Genomic DNA, 15,962 nt, shown 5'->3' with positions numbered 1-15,962 from the left:
CCATTTCTTACAAAACTGGTAAATTCATCTACAGCTTTGGTTTTTGTGGGGGAGGGAAAACCCCTCAAGGATAGGGGGAAAAAAATGTGTTGTCCTATATACTCTTCCGCTTCCATAAAAGAAACTTTGACAATTATAAAAAATTCAGTGAACTAATTTTTTCCCATTTAACTGGGGGGGGGGGAGAGAGGGGGGATTGCAAATATTCAAAAACCAACAGGACATAACAAATTGCTCTTCATACTTCGGTATGAATTCCTTGATCTTAGCCAGGCTTTAAAAAAAATACCTGGGAAGGATCAGGGGTGTGTGTGGTGTCATCAGGGACAATGGCTCTGAATAGCCAGAAAGCAGTAAAATGCAGCTTGCCATAAACAGGATGTCAAGGTTTCAAGCATAGGGCATGAGGAAAGACCAAGTTTTTCAGTCTGGGTGAAACATGGCTAGAAGTTGTTGTTGTTGCTGCAAATGACATGGAATTTTTCTTGCCTGAAGGAACAAGGTGCGATGATAGCACACCAAAACAGAAGTCAAATACCAGTCCTTTGAAACTGGGTCCCATCAGAGAACTAAGCCCCTCACAAAATGAAGTAAAAGGCTCTTTTCTCAATTCTCCAAAGGATGGTACACAGTGCTATTCCAGATAGACACATACGAGAGGAGCTAATTCATTATATAAACAGTCTATGTCTTAGGATTTAGGGCTTAGTTCTCTTGAGGAATTCCAGTTGAGAAGAGCTACCCAAATCTAAAACAAATCAAAATATCTGGGGATAGTTAAAAACATTAGGCGCCCTGGTGGCACAATGGCTAAGTACTCAGCTGCTAACCAGAAAAGACCTGGTGATGTGCTCTTATACTTATTGTTGTTGTTGTTAAGTGCCGTTGAGTCGATTCCGACCCATAGTGACCCTGTATAGGGTGGGTTTCCAAGGAGCAGCTGGTGAGCTTGAACCACCGAGTTTGCAGTTCAACCGACTTTGCAGTCTGATGCATTAGCCCACAGCGCCACACCAGGACTCCTTATACAAATTACAGCCTAGGAAACCCTATGGGCCAGTCGTATAGGGTCGCTCTGAGTCGGAATCAACTCTGCAGTCAATGACAACAACAAAGTTTAAACCTAGATGGGAGGAAAAAACATTCATGTGCTAGAGGGAAAAAAAATTCATGTGCTTAGAAAAACAAACTAATCTTATATGGGCCATCCCTTCCTATGATCAAGTTGCTTTTCAAGGGGCAATTTTGGTACATTGTTCACATATTTATACTTAGATTTCTCACTTTTCTAACCTGGATCCAGGAGAACCCTAAAAGTCACTCTTGTATTTTGACATTTATTTTAATAAACAGAATAGCTGGAATATAAAATGTAATTATTCAACAGAGGAAGGAAAAACCAGTAATGGCAAATGGGAAAGTTTGGAAGACAGTGTTTATAGCTCTTCAACCATGAGCCAAGTGCATGATCTTATCCAAGTCACCCATCTGACTCTATAGGCTGCTTCTACACCTGCGTCTACAGAACGAGGCAAATTCTACTTTATTTGCTAGAAGGAAATAGAGGCCACTAGAGCAGATGAACTCAAAATCCCTACAACTCTTAAGTATTTGGCATGTAGGCCTACATCTATCCTTGTCTCTCTGGTAAGCCAAATATTTCCAGTTAACGTCTGTCAGTCATTCCAAGTCCATATAAACTAGTGTTATTTACATGATAGACACGTTGTTGTGATTTGCTGTCATCGAGTAGGCTTGTAACCCCATGTACACTGGAACTAAACACTGCATGGTCCTTCTATACAAGCTCCGTAAGATTTTCATTGGACCAGTCTCGGAAGTAGATCCTGAGGTCTTTTTTTTTGCATAGCTCATCTTACTCTGCAAAGTTCTGCTGAAACGTGTTCATCATCGTAGCAACATACAAGCTTCCATGGGTGGCAGCTGTGTGTAGTGTACACTGGTTGGGAACTGAACCAGGATCTCCCACAGGGAAGGCAAGAATTTTACTTCCTAACGCCATGCGGAGAAAACAGTGGGCCACTACTGAGTGCCCAGCTATAGACAGAACGCACCCTACATTCACCTCTTTAAAGCTCCAGATGGGGGAGAGGTTCTCAACATTGCCACAGGCAAAGTGTGTCTCTGGAGCCCTCCTCAAGCTTCCCTTCTCAGAACCCCTCCTTCCCCTCATCATTCTTTCTTTTTTTAAAAATCAAAGCAAAACACATATAAAGTTCGAAATACCAAATGGCCGCCCATTTCAGCTTCTCATTGCCTTTAGAAATTCACTTTAAATTCTTGTGATTCTTTCTTCTGGTATTTGTCTCCATTTAAAAAATGATATGATTTGTCAGACCATATACAGATAACAGAAATACCATACATAAGTGGGTGGCTGCAACACACAGAAATTTTATTTTTTCAGTTTAGGAGACCAGAGGTCCAAGTTTGGGACGCCAGCTCAAGGCTTTATCTGGAGGACGGTTCTGGTCTCTTTGAGTTTCTGTTCCTGGATCTTCATGTGTCTTGTCATCTCTCTTTCCCCATCTCTGCTTCTCTCACGTGCTTATTTAATCTCTTTGTGGTGCTGCAGGATAACACATTAGACTGAAAGGTTGGTTTGAACTACAAGGTCGGTGGGTCACACTCACCAGTCACTCCTCAGAAACCCCATACAGGGTCACTATGAGTTAAACCCACTGGGGTTCACTTAACAACAACACTATGATTGACTCAAGCCACACCCTACTTGAATCCCTTTTGTTAAGGTAACACAGACAACCCATTTACAAATGGAATTATAATCCCAGGCACAGAAATTTGGATTTACAACATATACTTTTAGGGAACACAATTCAATCTACAACATGGTTATAGTACTATTTCTTGGTTTTCAGAATTAGGAGCTTTTTAAGGAGCTCTGGTAGCGTAGTGGTTATGAATCGGGCTGCTAACCTCAAGGTCGGCAGTTCGAAATTACCAGCTGTTCCATGGGAGAAAGATGAGGCTTTGTGCTCCCGTAAAGATTTACATCCTTGGAAACCACGCCGTACAGGGTCACTATGAGTCGGAATCAACTCCATGGCAGCACAAAACCAAACAACCAAGGGTTTATTACGGAAAACTTAGTGAGTTTATACCACCCACCTAGCATCCCCCACAAGAGTTTGGTCAGCAGTTTGAACCCACCAGAGAGAAAGAGGAGGCAGTCTACTCCCATAAAGATTCATAGCCTTGGAAACCCTATGGAGCAATTCTACTGTGTCCTAACGCGTTGCTATGAGGCGGAATTAGCTTGATGGCAATGGGGTGGTGGGCCCAAGTATCTTTCTATGTTGTTGTCGCTAAGTAATGTTGAGTCAGTTCCGAATCATAGCAACTCTACATAGGGTTTCCAAAGAGCAGCTGGTGAGCTTGAACTGCCGACCCTGCCATTCAAACCAGCCTTGCAGTCCAGCACATTAACCCAAGTATTGCCCTAATCCCTCAGCTTTAGAGCCAGAATCCAGCCACCCATCAAAACGAAGTACAGAGAACAAACACGATGGCAGAGAGGGTGGATGTGCAGTGAGGAGCTCTGTCAGCAACAACACAGAATACCGGACCAAGCAGGCTCAGGGGATGGTGCCAGGACTCTGAACCACATATAAAGGAATATTTAGAAGATTGGAGGGTTTACAGCTAGAGGATGTTGTAGCAAAAGCAAGAAATCCATTGCTTTCTAATCCAAGATGCTCAGCTGCTCCCAAACCACCATCTTGTGCAAGACCAAGTGGGGGAAGGAAAAGAACAGCTACGGATACTCGACAGAACCATGGATATAAAGGTGTGGACACTCTTTTTTCTGTATCTGTTCATTGGTCTCTTGCTTGCTGGCTGTGCACCTCCATTTTGGTGACTAGAGGCGGTGCCTGAGTGAGTGGACACCACACCCACAAGCCCGGAGGACTCTACTATGCATGCGCACAGTTCTCCTTGAAATTTAAAGTGAAAGTTTCCACTTCAAACCAAACTGCAGTGAAAAACGATCATAGCCGGCCCTGAACTGTTTATGACTAGGAAAAATGCCTGAACCAGAATTGTGGAGCAGGACAGGCAAACTAAAAAGGATATAGACCAAAAATTAAATCCTGAGTTACGTCACATGGACCAACAGTGGCATCTTGAAATTTCTCAGGAAGAAGAGTGAAAAGGGAAGCCCATCTCCTGATCACATTTACCTGGAAGCAATCAGAAAGCAAAAAAAAAAAAAAAAACCCAAAATTCACACACATCTAAATATTAAGGCCACAGATAACTTCTGACTATGCCAAAAAAAAAAAAAACCCCAGAAACAAATGACCATATCAGCAAAGGTCCAGACATGAGATAAAGTGACTGAGGCAAATGAGCTGGAAGTAGACCTACACTCCATACTGGAAGATGGGCAGGCTTTGGAAATGCCTGAGAAGGAATTCACACACAAAAAATAATGTATCAAAACACTGTACAATGGAGTTGAGAAAAATAAGGAAGAACTCAGGAAAGCGCTACAAGAACAATCAAATAAGATAGATACAGCATTGAAAACAATTCAAAACCCACAGAAAGAGGGCCAAACGATTAATAATAGAATATCAGAAATGGACAATACACTGAAAGGGCAAAGGAGTAGAACTGAAGAGACAGAAGCCAGAACTAGTGAGCTAGAAGATAAATCTCTCAACACTACTAAGAAAGAAGAGAAAGCACAAGAAAGGATTTAAAAAAATCTGAAGAAGGTCTAAGATTCATGTTGGACAACATGAAGAGGAATAAATTAAGTATTATTGGCATACCAGAAGAGGAAGAATCACACAAGTCTCCAGAGGAGATAGTTGAAGAAGTTCTGGAAGAAAATTTCCCTAAACATCCTGACAAGTAAAAAGAAAAGCATTCAAGAAGCTCAACAAACCCCAGGAAAGAGAGCCCCTAAGAGACAATCACCAAGACAAATAATAATCAAGCTCTCCAAATTCAAAGACAAGGACAGAATCTTGAAAGCGCTAGGGAAAAGAGAAGTGTAACATACAAAAAGGCAAGCAAATCAGATTAAGCTCAGATTTCTTAACAGAAACCATGCAGGCAAGAAGGCAATGGGGAGACATATATAAAACCCTGAAAGGAAAAAAAACCGTCACCCAAGATTCCTCTACGCAACAAAGCTGTCAATCAAATATGATGGTGTAATCAAAACTTTCCAGGATAAACAGAAGCTAAGGGATTCTGCCAAAGCCAACCCTGCTATGAAAAACATCCTAAAGGAAGTTCTGTGGACTGAGAACCAAAAAGAACAGACAACAACCCGAGAATGACGTACGTGGCAGCATCACCCTGAACCCAATTGACAAATGAAGAGTCAACAACAGAATAAAATTAGAACAGAGGATCTGGAGGTCAATGATCAAACAAATTACAATGTGAAAGAAGGTAAACAAAGAACAACAGATATCCAGGTGGTGAGAAGGTCAGGTAGATTACAGGATAAAATAGACTGCCTTAAAAGGTGGGAAAAGTTAATGGAGTATAAGGTAACCACAACAGTGGGGGTTGGGGGTTTAGTTTGGGTGTTGGGGAGGGCAATACAAGAAGGTGGAGGAGGTAGAAGAACAAGATAGATAGGGGAACACTGACACAGGCTCGTATAGCCTAAGTGGGACAGAGGTAAATTGTGATGCATACTCAACCTTGGAACAACAGGGCTCTGGGATACAGGGATCTAGGCATAGTTTGAAGAGGGGAAATAATACTAAAATTCTTTACTGTCTTATGAATATTGGTTTCCCTTACCTACTACTGGAAAGTAGATACTTGAGTGGGATAGAAAGGAATGTTGGGAAGCATGATTACAAAAAACTTGTAAGCCTGTCTTCAGCTTATAACTGACTGGAGAACCTAAAAGGGGTTCTAGAACCTGCCTAGTGAAACAGGCCTCGTGCAAAGCCTTTAAAGAGTATAGGACCTTAGGTGGAATCTTGAGTACCATCCAGAACCTTCAGAGGTAGGACATTCTCACTAGCAAGGACAAGCAGACCAGCCTGGAACAGCTAGAGCAACAGAAGATACATCTTCAAAGAAAGATCATCAGGAAAAACCCAAAACACAAATGTCAGCATGACTGGCTACTACAAGAATAAGAAAGACATTTGTTGGGAAGCCATCAAGGCAAGCAATCAAGTTCCTTCAAGACAAACTCCTCTCCAAGACTGAAACTCAAAGGGAACACATGAACAGGCATGTAAGCTTGCTGGTGACTACATTGGTCTACTGGTAAGTGGAAGAGATAGCACGAAGAAATGGGCTGAGTTCAACCACAGTCCATTGACTCCGTTGACCTGGAGATGAGAGAGACAAGAGGAAGGGCTGATTGGTCTAAAGTGTGGTGAGACCTGGGGACACTTGAGCTCATGGACAAGGACAAAGCCACAGAGGGCTAGAACTGAGAGCGAAGCATCCAGCTGATATGAAGTGAAGGGAGATGCAGAAAACCCAAATTTGCAGACAATACCCATTTGACCTAGCCTCGATGGCTTGATAATCAGAACTGGACTAGAGGAAGATAACAAACAAACAAAATTTTTTTTCATAAAGGAAACACGGGAAATTGCTACAATTTGATGAACCTGACCTATACTCAGAGCAGTAGTTACTCTAAATATCAACAGGGAGGGAAGGAGTCTTCATATCAAGTGCCATTGCTATCCCCTCTGTACACAGGGTAGATAGGGACGGAAACTTAGACACTGGATACCTAAAATAAGGGGGCTATAAAGGCATGAAGTGACTGGCTTACAAGGTTTCAACAGCGAGTTTAGTTTAAGAGTATGTGGGAGAGGGGGAAGAGAAAGAGTCCCACTGAATAGTTTTCATCTTGTCTAGATGGGTCTGGTGAAAAGAGATAGGGATAAGAGTCATATGATTCAATAGTGAATAATTGTTATTGTGACTAATTGCGACTGTTACAACTGTAAAGGTAGAAGTTTTATAATAAAAACAGGGGCGTGGTTAATGTTACAGTCCAGAAACAGAGGACCTAGGTCCATTAAAGGAGAAGTGCACAAGCAGAATGTGGGATCTTACCCAGAGAACAGCGATGCCAGAGATGGAGGCTGAGATGGGGACATGGAGAGAGGGAGTAGCTGAGGACTCTAGATTCATGGGAACAGAGGGACTAAGAGATAGAGGCCAGGAGGCAGACTTGCAGAATGTGCCTTTTGGAGATGTGAATTATTATATATGCCTGAGTGTTGTTTTTTTTTTTTTTTAAAAAAAGCTAAAGTGAATTGAGAGATGGTACATGGAGGGGATTATAATCATTGTAATGAAACAAGGTGTATGATTTGTTTAATGTAAAACTGATGATCTGCCCTGTAAACTTTCACTAATCCACAATGAAAACCTTAAAAAGAGAAAATAAAAGAAGTACAGATGGATGGCAGCCAGACTCTAGAGCGGAGTGCTCTAGAAGTATGGACATACTCTAGACCATTATTGTCTCTCTACGAAGATGCCAATAACATGTTAAAAGATACTAGAATGCTGCAGCAGTAAACAAACGGCCAGGTCCTCAAGGGTTAAATTCCACAAAACAAGAATTTGGAAATTGTTCATCGAATGACCATAAAACCTGGAGCAGCTCCATTTTCTCCACTCCCACCCCACACTGACAGTCATGTCCTTCCTTAAAGGCTCCAAACCCGCACCTCAAAGCTCTGGACTGCAGGAATCTCGGAAGACGTCAGTGTGAAGCTGGGGAGCAAACCAGCCCCTCATCCAGAGAGTCAGACACTTTGTAGCTCAAATTCATCAAAAGGAAAAGATCTGAGGCTCTTTCAACTCTGGCTCGCTCAAGTCTTCCTAGTTCTGAGGTAAAGAAATGGGAAGCTACCCGCTGGAGGCACCATCAATAGTGTGCTTACAGCCATGTTAAAACCTCCCCTGTTACCAAATGCTAACCTTTTTTTGTTGTTTTATGTTCTTTGCATTATTCAGCTTACAGATTTATACTGTATGGTTCAGGCATTGGCAATTCCTCCTGCAATGCTATTTAATAGTGGCTACATCGTGGTGCTTTAGGATAAGCACTGGACTGCTCATCTCAGGGTTGGCAGTTCAAACCCTTTGAAAGATTATTATGAGCCAGAACCAACTCAACAGCACTTAACAACAACATCCTTACCACCTGGTACTGCTGCTCAACTGATTTAATCAGTATAAATGAAGTCCGCTGTGGAGTAGAAGGAGCTTCCAGGCGGGACGCTGAAGAGAGGGCCAGAAAAAGTGTACGTAGTCAAAAGCTGATAGTAGAGCACACTGCTGGGATTGAGTGCCACTGAGTGGAAAACACAGCTTGAAAAATGTTTCCTGAACCTACTGTGAATCTCTCAAAAGTCACTTACTTAAAGGTATTTAAATGGTTCCTCCAGCATAAGCAACAATGCACATGGATAAGCTGTGAAGCTCCATGATTGTCACACACTTGCTCTGGGGTTCAGATCACACATTCACTGAAAAGCAGGTAACACTAGTATAACTGTATCATTTAAAAAATGGTGAGAAATATGGGGTGGAGGGGGAGGGGGCAAAAGAGTCACAAGAACTTCAAGTGAGCACCTAAAAAGCACACATAGAGTTGTAGGGAATACACTGATGAATAACTTGCCTGTGAATTTAACTAGGTGAGGATTCATCCATCCATTCCTTCATTCATTCGGCAAATAAAATATGAAAAGAAAAGGGCAGGCTTTTAAGTGACAAGAGAGAAATAAAGAAGAAAGTGCTATGGAATTTATCAAGGAGAGAGACAGAGAACAACCCATTTGGTCGAAGGAGAAATATTCGGAAACATGAAAGGAATAAACAGCTGAAAACTCAGAAAAGCAGAGTAGTCACTTGTCAGGAGTGTCTGGCAATGGCTTTGGCAGGAAGGATGTGGACACAACACCAGGCTGGAGGCAGGGAAATGGGGAGGAGAGGCCTCGGAAGACTGCAGGGGAGTGTGCGTGTTTGTGTGCGTGTGTGTGTGCAGTATGGTGGGTGGGGTAAACAGGAGGACAAGCTGACTTGGGGAATCAAACTGAGAACTGACGCAATGTACAGCAGACACCTTGTGAACACTCAAGTCCAATTACTCCAGTGGGTGCTACAGATCCCACCTGCCTTTGAGCTCTTGTTCCCAACTTGTTGTTGTTGTTGTTGTTGTTATGTGCTGTGGAGTCGGTTCCGACTCATAGCGACCCTGTACAGGGTTTCCGAGGCTGTAAATCTTTACGGGAGCAGAAAGCCTCATCTTTCTCCTGCGGAGCAGCTGGTAGTTTCAAACTGCTGACCTTGCGGTTCGCAGCCCGATTCGTAATCACTACACTACCTTGTTCTCAACTTAGAGCACCTAAACTATGCATATGCTCTTGTGCACCAAGATACTGGCCACACTGTTCTAAGCATTCTCCTCCTACCTCCAAGATATCTCCAGAAACACAGGGAAATACGAGGGGGCTTCAAAGAAGTTCTCAGAAATTTGTCTTACTATCTTTAAATTCCATTTCCCCATGAACTTTCTGAAGCCCCTTCCTGCAGGCCTCTTACTTCTCACATCAGGACTTTGAAGGTTTTTCCAAGAGGATCTTGTCATCATTTATAGTCTGCTTATGACACATGAAGTCCAGGTTCTAAACAACTGTCTCACCAACAGAAGTCTGGGTCACTGCAGACTACAGCAGAGTGAAAGCAGTTGCTCGCCTCCTTGGCTCTAGGTTTCGGACACCTCATTTACTGTCTCTAGGATGGAAAGTGTAAGGGCCGGGAGCTTGAGAGTGGATGAGAACCAAACGACCTTCGTCTCATATTTCATCACAGGCCCTTGTTTGTAAACAAATGGAACGAAGGTGACCAATCATAGATATACACATATATACACTGGGGCCTACAGAGACTCCAAGGAATTAAGCAGAGCTCCTCCTCTAATGAGTTTCTGAGGGTTTGGAAGAAGCAGCAGGACTGTTATTGAATTTCCGGTTAGTTCCATGCATTCAGCCTTCCCCTGGAACAGCATGCCGATCCCCTGCAGGTCTGAGGACAAACCCAGGCAGGATTCTGGCTCCTATCACCCCTTTCCTGCTCTCCCTCTCCCGATTCAATAAATCACTCCTGGCAGGTAGCTGGGAAGCAAGCAGCTGCGAGTGACAGTTTTGCTCTGGAGCACAGGAAGCCACCTTTTAACCCGCCTGCTGTTGTTTGTCTCTTGAAACGTGACAAAGGGACAGATGTAAGCAACATGCCAACTGTTGAGAGGATCTGCCTGGAGCACCAGAGGAAGCCTGTGCGGAGCTGCATCACACCAGCCACTCCATGGAGGAACGAGTGAGTTCATTTCCTGACACTCCTACGCACGCTCTGCTCAGGCCAGGGTGAGCTCCTCCACACCCAAGTGTCTTGCCACACACTGGAAGCCCCTTCCTCAACCCTGCTCAAGGGCCACTGAGCTTCAGGCCAGTTTCACCTCCTTGTGAGAACGTTTTTGACCCCCATATCTCTACCTCCCCTCTGGATCAGACTACTTTACACAGCTGGTGCTAACCTCCAAGCCTGTCATAGGCCAACCCCATCTCTGTCCAAACCATCCTGTCATCTCCTGGCGGGTTGGAGCCCTTGTTGGCTTACACATCTTTGTAAACCTAGAGTAGTGGTTTTCAAACCAGTGCTTACAAACCATCAGTGGACTGGCAAACAAATTAATTTAGGTTACAACGGGCATTTGTTAGGAGTCCTTGTGATACAATGGTTAAGTACCTGGCTGCTAACCAAAGGATTGGCAGTTCAAACTCACCAGCTGCCCCATGGGAGAAACGGTGGCAGTGGGTTTCTGTAAAGATTACAACCTTGGAAACTACAGGGCAGCTTCTACTCTGTCATATCAGGACTTGGAGGCAACAGGTTTGATTTTCAGTTGAACCGATATTTAAAATATGAACTAAAAACCAGCTTACAAAAGTCATTCCTATGTACAATTAGAGAAATATGATTGGATTTCAGATGATACGATAAAATTTGTATTAATTTTCCTAGATATGATGATGGTATTGTGGCTACGTTAAAGGATGCCACTTTCTTTCTAAAAGATTCATGTGGAAGTACTTAGAGATGATTATTCTTAATGGATAGGAGCCCTAGTAGCACGTCCAAACCTACAGGGTGCTCTGAAGGAGACATATGAGGCTTTCCGTTTCCTGAAAGATACGCTGTTGTTGTTAGGTGTTGTTGAGTTGGTTCTGACTCACAGGGACCCTGTATGGGTTTCTGAGGCTGTATACCACCTTTGTGAGAGCGGAAAGCCTCATCTTTCTCCTGTGGAGAGGATAATTGGCTCGAACCACTGACCATGTACTTCACAGGATCCCTTGTGATGCACCAGACTAAGTGTTGGGTGCTAACCACAAGGTCAGTGGTTCAAATCCACCAGATGCTCTACGTGAGAAAGATGAAGCTGTCTTCTTCCGTAAGATTGACAGTTTTAGAAACCCTAAGGTAGCATTAGTGGTTATGAATCGGGCTGCAAACCTTAAGGTCAGCAGTTCAAAACTACCAGCAGTTCCATGGGAGAAAGATGAGGCTTTCTGCTCCTGTAAAGATTTACAGCCTCGGAAACCCTGTGCAGGGTCACTATGGGTCAGAACTGACTCCACAGCACATAACCACCACCATCACCAAGGAGCAGATGTACTCTACCCAACAGGGTCACTATGGTTGGAATGCACTCAACAGTAATGACTTGGTTTTGTCCTTTCAGGATGGAATTCCTGGGTTGTGAAAACAGTTAACGTGCTTGGCTGCTAAACTGAAAGGCTGAAGGTTTGGGTCCACTTGGAAGTATTTTGGAAGAAGGGGCCTGGTAATCTCCTTCTGAAAAATCAGTCACTGAAAACCAAAAGAGCCCAGTTCTAGTCTGACACACAGGTCTAGTCTGACTCAAATGGCAATTGGTGGTATTTTCAAATGGCTTAGCAAAAGTCAAAAACGACGACAGACACAACGACTGTGTGTATATGAGTGTGCACAAACATGTATGTACATTCGGGCTGCGAACCGTGAGGTCAGCAGTTCGAAACTACCAGCTGCTCCGCGGGAGAAAGATGAGGCTTTCCACTCCCGTAAAGATTTACAGCCTCGGAAACCCTGTTCAGGATCGCTATGGGTCGGAACCGACTCGATGGCACTTAACAACAACAACATATAAAGCAAATGTGGCAAAATGTTACAACTGTTGAGTGTAGGTGGAGGGCATACCATTAGTTTAATTTTACGGTTTGAAGTTTTTCATAAGAAAAAGGAAAAAAATGAAACAGAAGAGAAAAACAACAGAATGCAGAACACCATGTCTTGCTTGGTTTCTCTCTCTCTCTCTATATATATGTATACACACACACACACACACATATACATACATACATGTATGTGTCAGGCTGGGTGTCCGGGTTTCAGTATATATGTTGTTGTTGTTATTGTGCCGTGGAGTCAGTTCTGACTCATAGTGACCATACAGCGTTTTTGAGGCTGTAAATGTTTACGGGAGTATAAAGCCTCATCTTTCTCCCACGAACAGCTGGTAGTTTTGAACTGCTGACCTTGAGGTCCGCAGCCCGATTTGTAACCACTATGCTACCAGAGCTCCATATATATATATATATATACACACACACACACACACACACACATACATATACACACACATATATATATATACATACACACACGTATGTGTGTGCCAGGCTAGGTGTCTGGGTCACCAGTAAGTTTGTGAGTCTGGAGTCCTGGTGTGGAGCTATATGATCAACATTGGACTGCTAAACCAAAAGGTCAGCAGTTCAAGCCCACCAGCCACTCTGTGGGAGAAACAAGGTTTTCTGCTCCTATGATTTAAAGTCTTGGAAACACTATGCAGGGTCGCTATGAGTTGGAACCGACTTAACTGTTCCTTGCTGCTCCATGCACACAGCAGGCATGTGATGAACTATTTGTTAATTAACATCTAGAAACACAGGAATTAAATGAAGAAACATGCTGAGAAATCATTTGGTCTCCAGTAACATGCCATTAACTCAAACTGTGTCAAAACAGCCCATTCCTTTTCTGCCATAGCGTACTTGGGCCTAACCTCAAGTCAGTGTATAAGCCTTGCTTAGCAGGTGTCTTAATTACTTAGCATGAAAGGTTACACTTTTACTGTTTTTTTTGTGTGTGTTTTTTTCCCCCGAAGGCCAGAGAGAGACATGCATTAACAGGAAACTCCAATACGGTGGGGTCAACTGTCCAGGATGGGATCTGTCACTGCTAAAAAAAAAAACCCCAAACAGTTCTAGGCAAACCAGAGTGGTTGGTCAGTCTCAAGTTAGAAGAAAGACTCAGAGAACCTAGATGGACCCAGGAGAACAGACCCTGTGGGCTCGGTGGCAGACAGTACTATGCAGCATCAGTACTATGGCCAAACCCTAAAACCACAAAACCCACTGCTGCTGAGTTGATTCTGATCCACAACAGCCCTACAGCACATAGGAGAACTGTTCCTTAAGTGTTTCTGACGCTGTAAATCTTTACGGGAGCAAATAGCCTCTTCTTTCGCTTGTGGAGCAGTTGGTAGTTTTGAACCACTGACCTTGTGGTTAATCCACTTCCAGACTCAAACCTACAACCCAGGCCAATGCTTAACCCACTATATGCCACCAGGGGAAGGAAAACTGCAAAAAAGACAGAATCTCTCTGGTGGCAGCAAATAGCACCAGCAAATGTCAAATGGCAAAGTGTCTCTCATGGCCTTAAATAGAACCACTCTCTGACTGCCCATCAGGTCATCTGGAAAGCAAAGCATAAAGGAAACTTACTGTAAAAACGTCGTCATCACCAAGCTCAGCTTCATTATGGATGGTGGAAGATGATGTGGTTGAGCCTAAAACAGACAAAAACGTAACAAAAAACTGTTTCCAAAGAGGATACATCAAATCCAATCATTTGAAGAATATGTTTTAATAAAACCTCATTCCATTCCTTGCGAATGTGATTCACCAGCAGTATGTTACCTGGGAATTAAATGCTTTTAAATGACTTCTTTAATTGATTCTTACCAAGATGCTCTCTAAATTAACTTGGCTTACTGTTGTTCCCAGTTAATCATTCAGACGTCTATGCTGTCTACTAAGGAAAAAGCTAATAGACGTCACCAAAGAGCAGTCTTGCATGAGAGCCTTCCTGGTACTCTGTCAGGACACACTGCAAGATCAGACTTCAGCTGGAGACCCCAAGGCCCCCATGGTGTCCGGAGTAAAGCACTGGGCTGAAAAACCCCAAGTCACATGTGCCACCTTATTGGGTAAACATGACTTTGCTTCTCTCTGGTCTTTTCATCTACCAATGAAGGTGGTCTGATTAAATAGCTTGAATTCAAATATTAGAGTCTAAAAGCCAGACTGTCTGTGGGAGTCGCTTTCTAAGTGGAGCCAGGGCAAAGAGATTTCCTTCAGTAATACTAGGGCATCAGTGAATTTATTCTGCTTTTCCAGGTCAAGATTTAGGCTCATGTTAGAAAACCCAGCTAATTGCATTATGCAACAAATTGGTTGTTTAGAATTCAATTTATTTACTTTTTCACATCTTTCCCCATCTTGTTATGCAAGAGCCCAAACAAACATTTGTATTTATATGCAATCACTGCCGGCCCTACTTTCCCCCTTCTAACATCACCCAAATGTGCATATCGAGCTAATTGACACTGTTTAATGATCTAAAGGCAAAAAAACAAACACACAATTTGCCTATGTAACAAATATACCAAAAGGGAAATTTATTGTCTATCTTCTCCTTTTCTTGGCTAGATCTTTTTTAAAAAGATTTTGCTATCAGAAAGGGATAAGAAATAACTCATAGTTAACAAGGAAGGATTGATGAAGAAAAAAAAAAAAAAAGAATAAGACAGTTCTAAAATTCCTCTGTGGAATTTCCTGTTAGAATTACTCCAACTGATCAATGTTTAAGGCAAGTTTGACAGAAATCAGCTAGGGTGAGTTGTACATATAGGAAAGATTTTTAGAGAATCAAATTTTGGTGTGGCTTCACTGATTACATATTATTACATATCACAAGATGCAAATTTGTACAAATAATGTAGGAACTATTTTCTCTCTGGAATGTAAAAAGGTATGTTTAATAACACCTTTGAAAGATTTGTGACTTATGTCAAATCTATGATGTGAACACAAACTGAATTTTAAGTTCTCTTTTTGGCTATCGCATGTTTGCAGTTAATGGATTCAACGTTCCAGTTAGAATTCCTATTGATTGTAATGTTAAGGGTTTCTTTTAAGACTTACCCCGGAATCACAATAAAGAAAATTACTTCAATAAATGAAACACACATCCTTTTAGGATTCATTTCCCTAAATTCTGAATTTAATATTAATGTGCCTTGCTTGATATTTCTTACTCCAGGGAACCTTGGTTATGGAGAAACTCTGATTTGGTAACTGGATGGGTTGAAGTGGAGACTGTTCCAGGCCAATGTAACACAGTACCTACCTCTAATTCATCTATAGGTTTCGAGGCTCCAGGAGTCATGGCTCCCTTTTCCTTCTCAGTATAGGTGGCAGAGCGCCCTGACATCTGATAATGGGACAGTGCGGAGGCCTGGAGGCTCCAGGGCCCACCAGAATTCACTGTCCATTTCAGAGCCAAGTCAAGCTAAACCCCAACAGTTTCAAAAGTTAGGGTCAAGTGAAATCAGTAAACATTCATACACAGAGAAGTCCAGAAAATGATCTGCTTTTTTTTTTTTTTTCAGAGTTGAGCCAAAAAACCAGCTGAGACCACTCCTTATTCTAACATCCACTTCCCTCCTCCTAGACAAAGGCACTTTTAATTGTTTTCCTTGGATCCTCCCAAAGATTTGGCATCTACTG

At 42.7% G+C, this 15,962-nt stretch overlaps 1 protein-coding gene across 1 annotated transcript in view; it reads right to left on the bottom strand.

The window, feature by feature from the left end:
- The window catches only part of SPRED2 (sprouty-related, EVH1 domain containing 2), a 64,007-nt gene that overhangs the window by 12,965 nt on the left and 35,080 nt on the right, over nt 1-15,962 (bottom strand). The window contains exon 4 of the mRNA XM_006862950.1: nt 13,896-13,960. Within this exon, the coding sequence (XP_006863012.1) occupies nt 13,896-13,960 (65 nt within the window). The remainder of the gene's footprint in view (nt 1-13,895; nt 13,961-15,962) is intronic.

This window comes from Chrysochloris asiatica, unplaced genomic scaffold (genome assembly GCF_000296735.1).
Source record: "Chrysochloris asiatica unplaced genomic scaffold, ChrAsi1.0 scaffold00052, whole genome shotgun sequence".
NCBI classification, from domain to species: Eukaryota; Metazoa; Chordata; class Mammalia; order Afrosoricida; family Chrysochloridae; genus Chrysochloris; species Chrysochloris asiatica.
Note: the sequence above shows the minus strand (reverse complement) of the source record. Positions and strands in the feature narration are given on the sequence as shown.